The sequence below is a fragment of the Heterodontus francisci genome, chromosome 42 (genome assembly GCF_036365525.1).
Source record: "Heterodontus francisci isolate sHetFra1 chromosome 42, sHetFra1.hap1, whole genome shotgun sequence".
Classification (NCBI taxonomy): domain Eukaryota; kingdom Metazoa; phylum Chordata; class Chondrichthyes; order Heterodontiformes; family Heterodontidae; genus Heterodontus; species Heterodontus francisci.
Window position 1 is genome coordinate 16674622 of NC_090412.1, and position 16127 is coordinate 16690748.

Sequence of the window (16127 nt, forward strand, 5' to 3'; positions counted from 1 at the left end):
GGCACAGGGACAATGGGCCAGATGGTCCCACTTTGTGCTAGATGATTCTATGATTCATTCCTTGAAAGACTTGTTTCAAAACTGGTACTTGAAGCCTAATATCTATGAAAATGTTTTTACAGTAAAATTCCTGCTTCTGCTATTTTCCCTACTGGGAGCCATTTGGATTTCTTTAGGGCTGATTCAATTTGCCTCCATTTTCACCCCAACACTGGTTCAGCCAAACCAACCAAATTTCACTATGTTAAGTGAACTGATTGTGGTTTACATGGAGACACACATGGACACTCACACACACGCACACACACACGCACACACACACATCCCTAAGAGAAAGATTTTTTCCTTGTGAAGAGAATTATGTAATGCTTGAGTACTTCGGAACTTCAATAAACAATAAGAGATGAATTTATTTTCTTCCTTTAATCTTCTATTGATGGGAGCTGTTAGGTTCTTCTTTTGATTTTGCTGGTCCTTTCAAGGCAGGAAGCACCGGTAGCCATGGCGATGACAGATCGGGAATGGTTCTCTTAGCCTGACTTAAGTGGCTAATAACCGTGTAGAGGCTTCCACGGGGACCTGCTTCCTGCTCTGAGTAATACATCTCCAGAGCTGCAGGAGTACAGTGCTTATGCTGCAGAAAAGAACAAAACAAAGCATGACAATTGTACAACTCGCCAGAGGGATCCTCACCCCTTAACCATTCTTAGATTCCGCATTGAAATCCTTGAGAATTACGTTTATATATCACGTACCAAAAGGGGGTTTCAAGAACATTTAACTGGCTGTTATTTCACTGAAGACGTGAAAGAGTTCCCCACTTTTCAATATCTTTCAGGCGAAGTGTTAACTAATACATTGACAAGTACGTAACCAATCTTAGTATGACCTAGGTGGCATAACTCTAAAAAATGGGCCATTTTATCTATGATATCGACATAACAAATATTTCAGATTCTGGTACCTGTGGGCAATGCTCTCTATACAATGACAATCTGAGAAATCTCACTGCATCTAACTGGTACCTATTGCTGTACATGTTGCACTGCAACTGTGTGAGAAATCTCAGTTCTTTCATTGACTTCAACAGCTTTTTTCTCCCCTCTGTAACTTATTTTTAAATTTACATTCCGGAGAGAGCTACATTGCACAGGAGTGGTGGAGAGCCTTGCAAAGCCTAACAATACATCCTGTTGCACTGTTGTTGCTATGGTGAATCATGAATTTTCAAATGGCCTCACACCATGACATATCACACTGGTGATATCACTGCAGTCAGGATCTCTCACATTGTATAATAACGGTTTAAGTGTGACTCTTTTTCTAGACACAGCAATACAATTACTATTTTTACTCCTTTATAATTTGTTCTTCTAGCTTTAGCTGCTTGTGCAATCAAATTATGCATTTGAGACAATCAAAACTTTTGGTTTTCCACAGATTTTACTGTGGCTCCAAGTGCACCAATTTTTAAACAAAATTATATTCATGTTATCGTTGATGCTGGGGAAGTTAACTACGTATAATTTAAACTTAGCACATGCTTCTAAAATACAGTCTGATGTATGATGTTGTCAAGCTAACCCCCCCCCACCCCCCCCACACACCTGCCAAGAATGAGGAAAATTAATTTTGCCACATGAACATTGATTTTAAACTGTTTGTTGGTGAAGAAAGAACTTGCTTTAAAAAACAATTGGAGACTTTGGCTGGAGAGAGACATTAACATATCAACAGATAGTATTTCAAAGGACAAAGGGGCTATTCCCTGCTCCAATTTAATCCACAATGGACTTTTGATTACCAGACGATGAAGCATTCCAAGTTAACTACTAAGATGGCCGAATACACAAACTGATGTGGTCACACCAGTTTAGTCTGACTGTTGGAGTTGTTTGAATTTTGAACTTGGCACAGAGTGTTTGAAACTCAGAAGGCTGTTAGCTCCTGGACAGAAAAGACCTCTCTCCTGTCTGCTCTCATCTTGCTCTCACCAGCTTCGGAAGCCATTGAAGACACATGAACCCCAAGAGAGAAAAGTCTCCTACAGTAAACAAGGTTTAAGAAGAATACTGGGCCCCAACGAAAAGAAAGGCTACTTACAAAAGAACTACAGTGAGCTCAAAGAACAGTAAACAAGAAACTCTTCTGATATTGCCTCAAACCTCTCCATTTTATTTTTCTTCTGCTCTTTTCTGTCCCTATTTGCATGTGTGTATCGCGTATGCATGCTAGCATGGGGTGTATCGTGTATCTATAGGCGTTAACCGCATTAGAGTTTAAGTTTTAAAAATTTCACTTTTCTTCTTTAAACCTAAGAAAGCCTGTTTATACTCATTTCTTTGCCTTATAATTGGAAAGTGGTGAATAAGGATTCACCAAAGGGGGAGCTCAGAACACAGTGTGTTTAAAAGCAAATCCTGTTACAATAAGACCAGGTGAAGGCAGTAAAAGACCCCGAAGACACCTTTCTCACCTGGTCGTAACAGTGTGTTTAACGATATGTGATTTCTCAATAGAATCCAGTTTAACTCAGGGCAAATCTGAACTATTGTATTGAAATGTCACAATCGGAAAAAAGAAAATCGGGCTTGACAGGAACCTGAAGCGAACAAAAGCTCAGTTTTGGCTCAATCCTGTTCAGTTCGTGAAATGAATTTCAGCCAAAGTGTACGCAGGTAAACCTGAAGCCTGAACCCAATGGTCGAAAAAGCAAACCACACAGGTCTTAATTGTTAATGAATTGATTTGCATTCATGATAGGAATGGTCTACATCAGGAATAGCTAAATCAAAGCAATCTGCATCTGTCTTTAGAAGAAAGCCTGTATCTAAATTGCACGGATTGTAACTGGAGTTCATCGAATAAAAGGGCTGAATTTTATCAGCACCACACTGGGAAAGCTGTGGCCTTCCGACAGGGAAGTGCCACCGCCGAACCCCCGCACAGGGGCTCATTTAAATAGAGGGGGCGGAGCGGCTGCCCCTGATGACGGAGAGGGGCGGTCGCCATAACCCCAGCAATGACATCCGGTGCCACTGCCCAGGTTCCAGCGCCATTTTTAAAGGGTTTCAAGCCAATAAAAAGTGTTTTCTCCACTCCCCCAACCCTGCCGCCCTGAAAGTTTTATTCCTCTCCCCCGCCCCCCCCCCACCAGTTTCTCGCGGCGTTCCGAAGGCACGTGAGTTGCGTTTGGCAGCCGTAAAATCAGCATGGGACGGCGCTGCCAGCAGGTACATTCATTTGCACCTAAATTTTGTTAATTTAAATATTTAGATGAAGGTCCTGCTGGGGGCCATAACGAGGTCCCCCCCCACCACCAGTAATATGCAGTGGGCCCTTCTCGACGCCAGGGGTCGAGGCGGGCCTCTCCCCGTAGAATTTTACCAACCCCCACGCCATAACCCATGGCGTCGAGGGGCTGGTAAAATTCGGCCCATACGGTCATAGAGTTAGTTACGGCACAGTAAGAGGTCATTCAGCCCATTGAGCTCATGTTGGCTCTCTGTAGAGCAATCCAGTCATTCCCATTCCCCCGATCTTTCCGTATAGTCCTGCAAGTTTATTTCCCTCAAATTCCTATCCAATTTCCTTTTGAAGTCGTTGACTGTCTCGGCTTGCACCACCCTAGAAGGCAGCAAGTTCCAGCTCATTATCATTCACTGCATTAAAAAATTCTTCCTGATATCCCCCCTGCATCTCTTCCCCAAAACCTTCAATATGTGTCCTCTAGTCCTTGTACATCAACTAATGGGAATAGTTTTTCTTTGTCTACCTTATTTAAGCCTGTCATAATCTTGTACACCTCCATAAATTCTCCTCTCAATCTCCTTTGCTCCAAGGAAAACAACCCAAGCTTCTCCAACCTAACCTTGTAGCTAAAATCCCTGGAACTATTCTGGTAAATCTCCACTGCACCCTCTCAAGGACCCTCACGTCCTTCCTAAAGTGTGGTGACCAGAACTGGACACAATACTCTAGTTGTGGTCGAACCAGAGCTTTATAAAGGCTTAGCATAGCTTCCCTGCTTTTGTACTCAATATCTCTATCTATGAAGCCCCAAGATTCCATATACTTTGCTAACTATTCTCTCAATATGCCCTGGCACCTTCAAAGATCTATGCACATGAACCCCAGGTCTCTCTGTCCTTGCACACTCTTTAAAACTGTGCCATTATGTCTATATTGTTTCTTCCTATCCGTTCTGCCAAAATGCATTACCTCACACTTTTCTGTATTAAATTCCATCTGCCACTTGTCTGCCCATTCTGCTAGCCAATCTATGTCCTGTTGAAGTCGATCAGTATCATCCTCACTGTCTGCCAGCACAATTACAGTGCAATGGATATTGAGGAAATTCAAGGCCATAATAAATTATTAAATGAAACTAAAATATTAGATCGAGCCCAGACGTCGATGAATAGTTGGATCACGATATGTCACTGTATTATGAACGATCATTGCATTACTTCTGCATGATGCTATGAAAATGATGTGTCTCTGTTCTCAGACCCCAGGCATAAAGAAAGCAAATGATGAAATCATAAATTGATTTTAGGAAAATGTGCATATGAGTTTAATGACATGCTGTACAAGCAATGCACACTGAAATCTAGGGCACATGTGCCCTTCAAGGTCAGCATCAGTACAAACTGATTTCAGCTTTGCACTATTGCTAATTTTTGGCAGCTTAATTTTGGAATCCAGGCCTGACCTGATTTTGGAGCTAACTGAGTGAGACTCTCTGGGATGGATGATCTCGCTCTGCTTTGATTTGACACATCAATGAATTCAAATTCAGTGGAGCGACAAACCTGGTATGCAACATGCTGGACACTTCATGAACCCATCTCATCGCACCTTAACTTAAATATTTAGAGAAGAAGGGATTCTCCCTCCCCATACTCCTAAACATTGAAGCTCCTAACTGTTCGAACAATGTTCTACCCAGTCATGTACCCGGCTCCCTCCGAAGCCGAACTGTCACAGTTCCAGACAGGCAGGAGCAGAAATCCAAACTACCATCTACCAGCTGCAGAGTCAAACCATAGATCATACAGCACAGAAAGAGGTCATTCAGCCCACTGTGTCAGTGAAAGTGCTATCCAATTAGTCCCACTCCACCTGTTCTTTCCCCATAGCCTTGCAAGTGTCTCCTCTTCAAGTATATTTCCAACTCCCTTTGGAAGGTTATTAATGATTCTGCTCCCACCACCCTTTCAGACAGTGCATTCCAGATCATAACATTCATTGTGTAAAAAAAATTCTCCTCATGTTCCCTCTGGATTTTTTTCCCAATTATCTTAAATGTATGGCCTCCCCAGTGCCAGTGGAAACAGTTTTTCCCTACTTACTCTATCAAAACCCTTCATAATTTTTAACACCTCTGTTAAATTGCCACTTGACTATTTCTGCTCGAAGGAGAACAATCCCAGCTTCTCCAGTTGCTCCACATAACTGAATCCCTCATCCCTTGTGCTGTGCCATGTCAGTGGTCTGCCCAAGGGCAGCTCCTCTGCACTTTCTCTCCACACAGGACTGATGAACATGACTAGGGAAGTGGGTATATGAGGTGGTTTCCCATTGCCTTCCTCAGACAGGAAATTGGACCCGCCCTGTTGATGTTGTTTTGAACCACACACTGGCCATCTGAGCTACCCAGCCCCTCATCCCTTGTCCCATTCCGATACATCTCCTCTGCACCCTCTCCAAGCTCTTGATATTCTGCCTAAAATGTGGTGCCCAGAATTGGACACAATACTCTAGGTGTGGCCTAACCAGTGATTTATAAATGTTTATCACAGCTGCCTTGTTTTTGAAAAGCTGTAAAACCACCCTAAAACTTACAAGAAAAAGGACTGCATTGCTGGAAAATCAGGAGCACCATGAATTGGATGAGCTAATCTCTGTGTCCAGTTCCCTCAACTGTGTCTCCATCACTTGTGACTCCCTGTAAGAACATGAGGAACAGGAATAGGAGGAGGCCATTCGGCCCCTCGAGCCTGCTCCGCCATTCAATAAGATCATGGCTGATCTTCTACCTCAACTCCACTTCCCACCTTATCCCCACATCCCTCGATTCCCTTATATACATGTACCACTATATTTACCCTGTAGTTCTGTCACATATACGTGCATCAGTACCAGAAAAGCAACATCACTAGTGCCATAATTTCTCTACACCTGGCAGCCAGTGATATGCTACACACACATACACACACACACACATACATATACACACACACACATATACACACACATACATATACACACTCACACACATACAAACACACACACAGTTTTTTTTTTGTTGGCTCCAATATTAGCCCTGTCAATGTTCTGACTGAACAGCACAATGCATCCTTACCATTCCCAGCAGAAATGTGCCAACCACAATGAAATAACCATAATTTACCCAGCGTGATGTAAAAGCCTGTCTCTGCCATGTTGCAGCTACAGCAGAAAGACAGGGATGATTTATTATTCAGCTGCATGCAGATACACAGCAAATTAAGCTCTAAAAGCCAATTTTTAAAATGTAGTTTTGGAGATCAGTTTTAGTTGCTGTTTGTTGCATCTCTTATTCACAGTATCTAGTCTCAATTTAACCTTTATGCAAGAGATAACCAGCTTAAAGTGACAATAATAATGAGAAGTAACTTCAAGGACATGAACAATCTATGTTTTAATCAGGGCAACAGTTATTGGCTTGTACCTTCTCTGCCAATTTGGCTGTGGTGTATGCATTGCCATCAATGTCTCCATTTACAAGGCACCGGTTACAAAGCAGTGCTGGAGGCTGTAGTGGCGGAGGTGGACAGAAGGAGAGAAGCTAATATCCAGATGCCCCACCTCACCCTCACACACCCACCAATGCTGTCACCCTTCCTAAAGATCATTAGTGAACAAATTGGGTATTTGATGACAACAAATATGGTTTTCATAATCACTGTTACTTGGATCAGCTTTATATTTCCAGATTTTTACCCTGAATTCTCAAGCTGCCATGTTGGGATACGAACTTTCATATTCTGGAGTAGTCCGGACCTCTGATGACCAGTTCAGTAACATATCCACTACCCTGCTATACCCATTTTAGCAGGGGATATGATACTAGAGGGGGAGGCTGTTTTTGGCGCTGAGCTGGTAATGGACAATCCAAACAGGAGACCCGAGGCTGGCCCAAGATCTGGGCAAGCTGCCCACACCTGTCATGGCTCCATAGGCCACTTACCCATTTGAAGGAATAAAGTTCAGGCTACTTGCCTCGCTGGTAGTAGCCTTGAAGGTAAATCTTGGGAGCGGGGGGTCCGTAGGGGGCGATGTGGTGCCCTTGGGGCACAGGAAATTGCTCCCCGAATTTGTCCGTTCTTAAGCATTATTGGTAATGGAAAGGAACTTTGGGGTTTGAAGCTCAACTCAGGGTCGAACAGAGTGCCTGGGTCATGCGCAGTCTGGTTCAGCCAGAGCAAGCGGCCAGGAAAAGAAAATGATGTTCGAGGCAAGAGAGCAAAGATTGTGACACCAACCAAAAACAATGGTTTTAGCCTTCCCGTTGTGCAGCTGCATCCAGGGTTTGATGTTGGACAGGCAATCAGACAGTACTTTTTTAAAGGATTTTTCTTTATAAAATAGTATTGTTGGTGCCCCAGGCTCCCTTTACAATTTTTGCTGACTAACCCATCAGCTCTTCTCAATTAGTAGAAACTGATCAGTCAGAAGCAAGTAAGAATTCCATGAGTTACAGCATGAGTTGTTTAGAATTACATTGAATTTACAGCACAGAAACAGGCCATTCAGCCCCTAGTCCATGCCAGTGTTTATGCTCCATATGAGCCTCTTACCACTCTACGTCATTTTGCCTTATCAACATATCCTCTTATTCCTTTCTTTCTCATGTGCTTATATAGTTCCCCTTAAATGCATCTATGCTATTCAGCTCAACCATTCCATTTGATAATGAGTTCCACATTCTCACCACTTTCTGTGTAAAGAGGTTTCTCCTGAAGCTCTTATCAGATTTATTAGCAACTATCTAATTTTTATGGCCCCTAGTTCTGGACTTTGCCACAAGTGGAAATATTTTCTGTATGTCTAACCTATTGAACCCCTTCAAAATATTAAAGACCTCTATCAGGTCACCCCTCAGTCTTCTCTTTTCCAAGGAAAAGAGACCCAACCTGTTGGGTCTTTCCTGATAGTTGCGTAGCTCTATCTTGTTCAGTTCCATCATGGTGTGAACTGCCCGTGTAATTCTGCTCCTCACTTTCATCCCTGGTGAGATGCCATTTGTATTATACCAGCAGCAACAGTAAAAAGACACAGCAGAAAGCTGTATACCTGAAGAGTGAAACCATTACTCTAGGGAAGCAGTCGTCATTCCAAGGGGTTTTAGATAAGGAGGTGTTTCTATAATTAGTATCAGCAATGTGAGCCTCACATTCTGACAGAAGATGTTTGAATGCTATGGTTTAACAAGCATTACAATTATAAATCATCATTATAGCTTTGTACAGCAAAGGCATACTCATAATTTACCAATTAATATGATGAATGGTATTAGTTTTGTCGGCCTTTTTAAAATAATTGGTGTAATTTAACTAATGAGCACAATAAATCGACACTGTCAGATATAGTTGCATCGCAAGGAATCGAACAACACAGATGGACTGGTAGATTCATTCTGAGACAGCTCATATCTTGAGAATTACTGGGGGGTAAATTTGACAGCACCTGAAAACAGGCACAGGAATCGCAATGCGCAATTAACCTGCGCCCAATTACTGCGATGAAGGCAGCTTGCTATCTCAGAGCTGCCTGCTCACTTCAATGATTTCAGCATCCAGCCAGTGCCAACCATACTGTTGATTGGCTGGATGTATCAGCAGGGGCCAATATCGTGAGTTGCTGGCGCTGCTTAAAGCTAGTCTGCACCTCTTAAAGGGGAGGTTCCTTGCGGCTGTGGAGAAGATGCTGGTGGTCATGCAGGAAGAGAATCTGACCTGGAAATTATTGAAGAATGCTACAACATGAGAGAGAGCAGGCACCAAGGCTTTCTGACATTCACTGGAGGCCGTGGTGGAGGAGGTGGAATAGAGGGGCGATGTTCTGTATCCACAGGGAGCCAGGAGACCCTCCAAACATGCACTCGGAAGGCAGAGGGAGCAGAGAGCCGTGGAGGTCATTGCCAGGAGTCACATCCCAAGGACCTGGATGTAGTGTTGCAAGAAGTTCAATGACCTCACACGAGTGGCCAGGTTCAGTGAATGCATCTTCAAATGCCATATCCTACTAACTGTGCCATTAGATTCAGACACTGCTCAGTTCACCACATTCTGTCACTGACCTACCAACAATCTCTAACAATCAGGACTCATACCTAATATTCATATGCTACACCACACCCAGACACACTTAGCAACCCTAATACCTCACAGCTTGTGTACACTGCCAGCTATTTAACCATGACAACCACATCAGCTGAACAGATTGCACAACTTTCAATGATACACTTGCCTCTCTCTTGCAGGACACATTGGTGCACAACTGGGGGTAGCAGGAGCAAACCAGAAGGGGATAGGCCTGCCTGCACATCCTAACCCCCTAGGAGGAGAGGTGCTGCCCATTATTGGAACGGCCATTGTTAAGGCGGTGGCCAGCCCTGGGACTGAAACCATCAAAGACGCCGGAATCCTCATAACTAATTCTCCTTCTCACATCCAACCTCCCCTCAACCCACACTCTGTTCTGATTGACAAGCTGCAGATGGTGAAAGCATGCACCTCTTACTTTGCCCTGCCTCCCTGCACCACAACCTTACCCCTGTGCTTTTCTCCTTTCAGATACCCAAGATGTGCAGCCCGGCCAGGCGGTGGAGCAATAACAAGACAGTGAGGATGAAGGCACACCATCACTTGATCTCACACTCGCAGCCACCAGCTCAGATACTGACACTGTGCGTAATGTAGTGGATAGCAGAGAGACAGAACTGCATGTGGTGTGACAGTGGCACAAGTGGACTGCCATGAGGGCAGGGGCAAGGATAATACAGTTGCCACCTTGCCAGAAGGCGAAGTCACACTCAGGATTTGCTGCAGAGGAATCAGATGAGCATTTTGATGGGTACGCAAACCAAAATATTTGATGCATTAGAAAGCCAGAAAACCTACATTCAATATCAATAAGCATGGAAGAGTCCAGCACCAACTTGGCCCAGGAATTTGGGTGGAACTTGGAGCCCATCCTTTCCATCTTGGAAGTGGTGGCCAACTCCATTTGCACACTTGTGAACCCAACCCATGAATCAGCTTCTAATGACTAATGCTGTAGCTAAATTTACAGCACAAGCAGAAGCCGTCCGATGTCTGGGTGCTGCAGTGGAAGCTCAGACTGCTGTTATGCAAGGTCAACTTACTGCTGTCGTGGCTCAGGACTACAGTGTGAAAAGGCACTTGCAGGGTATCACAGCAGTCCAACAATATGTCCCCCAATGGATTGCTGACGTGCCAACCAGGGGGAGCGGTAGTGACTCCTTGGAACACGAACCTGTTGTCCCCTCTCAGGAAGACAGCATTCATACTCCTAACACCCCCACTCGACCAATGGCCTTGCTGTTCCTGTCAGCTGGGATGGTGCAGTCCACAGCCAGGTCTTCTAGGCCTGGAGCTGCTCAAGGGCATCCTCCAAGGCCATATGCAGTCTCCTTCACTGAAAGTCAGCAACCTTCCAGCAGCCATGCTGTCACCTCTGGGATAGCACTGTGTCAGGGCACAAGGACAGGCAAAGGCACATGGAAGGCAGGCAATAAGGGAATGGACAAGGGTGATTAGTTGACTTTTGTATACAATATGGCATGATTTCATTTGTAAATTGTTTTGGAACGGTTATTTTGTGGTTGGTTTTATCTTTGCATTTTGGCCAAGTGGCTACTGTGATGCTCAGTGTAAAAGGGAAGGGAAGGGCTGGAACTGGTGGTGAATAGGGAATTGAGGCTGCGGTTACTGGTATCACACGTGGTTGAGTTCTTCACGGACAGCACAGAGAGGAAGGGGCCGTCTAGGTTGCCTGCTCCCTTCCTCTTCCTCCTCCTCTTCCTCCTCATGTTCTTGCTCCTCGGCTCCTTGGCTGCTGGCTGTATAGCTGGTGGCAAGGGCAAGGTTGTGCATGATGCAGCCAACCACGACATAACTTGACACCTGCTCTCTTGAGTACTGCAGGGCTTCTCCAGAGCAGGTCAGACAGCAGAAGCATTGTTTCAGCATGCCAAAGGTCTGCTCTGTCACATTTTGTATGGTGACAAGGCTTTCATTGTATGCCTGCAGTATACATGTGCATGGGTTGCACAACGGAGTCATCAAGTCATGTTGTCAGTGGATAGTCGTTGCCACCCAGTAGCCACCCTTGGGTTTGCCCTGTTTGCACAAATGCAGCTGGCAAAGTGAACTGCTGCAGAATGAAGGCATCATGACTGCAGCCAGAACACTGGGCATTGACCCGCATGATGTGCTCCTTATGATCACAACATCAGCCGGACACTGAAGGAGTTACTGACTTCTAGAGAAATGAACTGGTCATTGAGCTTATCACACAGGACCTGAGAGAGTTGAGTTGAGTAATAAGCTCATTCAGTGGGTGAAAATGCTTAATGCAGGGTTTGAGAAAACTGAGGTTATCATCTGCAATCCACCCAATTACTAACATAACAAAGGAGTTGACGGTCTTAATCCATAGCAACTGAGATGGCCACAAACAAGAAAGAGTAGTTATTCAAAGGGAAGAGGTTAATCCTGAAGCATCCAATTTACCCTATGTACTCATAAAGAAAATCATAAATACTAATAAAAGTCAGTGTAAATGAAAGCCAAATTTGGTTTCAGTTAATCACAATGGAAACCATACATATTTTGAAAGACTTACAGTTGGAAAGAATTGGATTGTCAACTAGTCTGTTAGGACACTTGTGCCGTCTATTGTACATTGTGCTGGTACACTAGTGTTGCACAATGAGTTTTTCAGGCTATCGGTAAATGGCACAATGTGTTATACAGTGTTTCAGTGTACTATGGCTTTGCACAGTGTGTTGTACTGTATACATTGTACAGTGTGTTGAATAACATGATAGTGTGTCGTAATGTGTCATTTTATCGTGCTGTATGTCAGTACAGTAGTTTTGTAGAGTGCATCAGTACATTGTACAATGTCTTGAACAGTGCGTTGGTGTTTTAGGCCACAATGGTATCATACAGTGTGTTGTGCAGTGTATAGATACACTGCAGTATTGTAGAGTGTCCATACACTGTGGGCTGGTACCGTACACTAACGAATTGTACAGTATGTCAGTACACAATGTACAGTGTGCTGTTCAGAATATCGATACACTATGGCATCACATAACATGTGACAGTACACTGATGGTATTCTAAAGTGCGTCAATAAACAGTGATATTGTACAGCGTGTTGTGCTGTTTGGTAGAACACTATTCAACATGTACAGGTCAAAGAGATCTTTTTCTTTTCGGTTCCCTGTGCTCTCTTTATCCAAGTAATATGTTAATGTTGCTTTCTGGATCAATAATAAACAGGAGGTGAGTTATCTCCACCCACAGTGAACAGGCCATCTCCCACTTCTCATGAGGGGTAAATATGTCCCCAATTGCATAGCTGGCAACTAACAGAATTCACTTTACATCAGGCAATTGATGCCCATCACATCGCCCTTTAAAAAGGTTGCCTGTGAGGCTTAGTTATTTTGAACTGAGAGAGCTAAGGATCTGAAGATCTTTACTGCACCAACAAATCAGTACATCTTCCCCATGCAGCATTTCCAAATGATATTTCGTTTCATTGTCCATTATCTGCTGTGTAAAATCTGGAAATAATAAGAGGAACATTGACTGTCAGCTTACCTTAAATACAAAACCCTCTGGGCAGCTTAACTGATCATACCAGAATGCCTTGTACATGACCAGCATTAACAGGCAGGCAAGGAATGCCATTGTAATGAGAATCAATCCAGTCAGCTACAAGAATCAAATCATATTGAGAGTGAGGAACTGGCAATATATATTCAATATGCAGTGACTGTTATTCCACTTAGATGTTTGATAATGAGAAATGAACATTATTGAAAGTGTGAGCAAGCTCTACTTACGAGGAGCTGGACAATTTAACTGGGTTACCTTGACTTTTTCTGAGACTTCATCGTAAAGGTTAATGTTGAGCTTCTTGATTCCAGGGATGTGCAGCTTTTTCTTTTTCTTCTGCTGCAGCTGATATTCTGTCCTGGTCTTCACCACGACCTGTGGGGAGTTGAGTGAAGGTTGAGAGTTCCGCTCTGGACAGTGTTAAAAGATTTTGCCGGTCATATAACAAAGTGAAATAAGTACTTCACCAAAGTTATATTTTGATTTTCTCCCTCCCCCTCAGTATTTTCCACCAGGTCTTCCTGTCCCTATTAAATAACGTTCCCTCTGTTCCAGCTATTCCAACTAACCAGATTGTTCTTCAAAAAGAGTAGGCACAGAATTGATGAGCCAAATGGCCTCTTTTTTGCTGTACTACTCGATGATTCTGTGATACAACAGAAAATCAAACACTGCCATGTCCCAGCATTATTGGAAGGCCATGTTCATCTGTTAATTTGACTTGCTAGATATTTCAGCATTTAGCGGAGGAGAGGACAGGAGGGCAGTAACATTGGACACACATGTCAAGCTATTCAATGGGAAAGTGCTGGCCATGTTGATCGATGCATCAGTCCCTTGTTTGATACACAGGATATATAGCACAGGGACAGGCCAATCGGCTCAACCAGTCCATGCCAGCTTTAGTCTCCGCTCAAGCTTCCTCCCGTTCTTCCTCAACTAACCCCTTCAGCATAACCCTCTATTCCCTTCTCCTTCATATGCTTATCTAGCTACCCCTTAAAGGCATCTATACTGTTCACTTCAACTACACCTTCTCACCATTCTCTGGGTAAAGAGGTTTCTTCTGAATACCCTATCTAATTTCTTGCTGGCTATCTTATACTCCCCACAAGTGGAAACATTCTCTGTGTCTACTCTATCAAAATCTTTCATAATGTTAAAGATCTCTATTAGGCCACCCCCTCAGCTTTTTTATTTTATATTCAGTAATGGGATGTGGGCATTGCCAAAATTTATTGCTTATCCTTAATTGCCCTTGAGAAGGTGATGACGAGTCCCCTTCTTGAACCCAACTGAGTGACTTGCTAGTCCATCTCAGAGGGCAGTTAAGAGTCAACCACATTGCTGTGGGTCTGGAGTCACATATAGGCCAGACCAACTAAGGATATCAAATTTCCTTCCCTAAGGGGTATTAGTAAACCAGACAGTTTTATGATAATCTGGTAGTTTCAAGATCACCATTACTGATGCTGGCTTTTTAATCCTAGGTTTAATTAGTTAATTGAATTTAAATTCCCCAGCTGTCATGTCACCAGCCTTTTATTCATATATAAGGAGCAAGAGGGTAACTAGAGAAAGGATTGGCCCACTCAAGGACAAAGGAGGAAAGTTATGCGTGGAGTCAGAGAAAATGGGTGAGATTCTAAACGAGTACTTTGCATCGGTATTCACCGAGGAGAGGGACATGACGGATGTTGAGGTTAGGGACAGATGTTTGATTATTCTAGGTCAAGTCGGCATAAGGAGGGAGGAAGTGTTGGGTATTCTAAAAGGCATTAAGGTGGACAAGTCCCCAGGTCCGGATGGGATCTATCCCAGGTTACTGTGGGAAGTGAGAGAGGAAATAGTTGGGGCCTTAACAGATATCTTTGCAACATCCTTAAACACGGGTGAGGTCCCAGAGGACTGGAGAATTGCTAATGTTGTCCCCTTGTTTAAGAAGGGTAGCAGGGATAATCCAGGTAATTATAGACCGGTGAGCCTGACGTCAGTGGTAGGGAAGCTGCTGGAGAAGATACTGAGGGATAGGATCTATTCCCATCTGGAAGAAAATGGGCTTATCAGTGATAGGCAACATGGTTTTGTGCAGGGAAGGTCATGTCTTACCAACTTAATAGAATTCTTTGAGGAAGTGACAAAGTTGATTGATGAGGGAAGGGCTGTAGATGTCATATACATGGACTTCAGTAAGGCATTTGATAAGGTTCCCCATGGTAGGCTGATGGAGAAAGTGAAGGCGCATGGGGTCCAGGGTGTACTAGCTAGATGGATAAAGAACTGGCTGGGCAACAGGAGACAGAGAGTAGCAGTGGAAGGGAGTTTCTCAAAATGGAGACGTGTGACCAGTGGTGTTCCACAGGGATCCGTGCTGGGACCACTGTTGTTTGTGATATACATAAATGATTTGGAGGAAAGTATAGGTGGTCTGATTAGCAAGTTTGCAGACGACACTAAGATTGGTGGAGTAGCAGATAGTGAAGGGGACTGTCAGAGAATACAGCAGAATATAGATAGACTGGAGAGTTGGGCAGAGAAATGGCAGATGGAGTTCAATCAGGGCAAATGCGAGGTGATGCATTTTGGAAGATCCAATTCAAGAATGAACTATACAGTAAATGGAAAAGTCCTGGGGAAAATTGATGTGCAGAGAGATTTGGGTGTTCAGGTCCATTGTTCCCTGAAGGTGGCAACGCAGGTCAATAGAGTGGTCAAGAAGGCATACGGCATGCTTTCCTTCATCGGACGGGGTATTGAGTACAAAAGTTGGCAGGTCATGTTACAGTTGTATAGGACTTTGGTTCGGCCACATTTGGAATACTGCGTGCAGTTCTGGTCGCCACATTACCAAAAGGATGTGGATGCTTTGGAGAGGGTGCAGAGGAGGTTCACCAGGATGTTGCCTGGTATGGAGGGCACTAGCTATGAAGAGAGGTTGAGTAGATTAGGATTATTTTCATTAGAAAGACGGAGGTTGAGGGGGGACCTGATTGAGGTGTACAAAATCATGAGAGGTATAGACAGGGTGGATAGCAAGAAGCTTTTTCCCAGAGTGGGGGTTTCAATTACAAGGGGACATGAGTTCAAAGTGAAAGGGGAAAGGTTTAGGGGGGATATGCGTGGAAAGTTCTTTATGCAGAGGGTGGTGGGTGCATGGAACGCATTGCCAGCGGAGGTGGTAGACGCGGGCACGATAACGTCTTT

At 43.9% G+C, this 16127-nt stretch overlaps 1 protein-coding gene across 1 annotated transcript in view; it reads right to left on the bottom strand.

Moving 5' to 3' along the window:
* Positions 1-416: 416 nt before the first annotated feature.
* Positions 417-16127, bottom strand: part of caly (calcyon neuron-specific vesicular protein) — a 39563-nt gene continuing 23852 nt past the window's right edge. Inside the window, exons 4-6 of the mRNA XM_068020326.1 lie at positions 13179-13298; positions 12906-13019; positions 417-634 (exon numbers count right to left, since the gene is read on the bottom strand). Coding sequence (XP_067876427.1) covers positions 431-634; positions 12906-13019; positions 13179-13298 — 438 coding nt within the window. The 3' untranslated portion in view covers positions 417-430. The remainder of the gene's footprint in view (positions 635-12905; positions 13020-13178; positions 13299-16127) is intronic.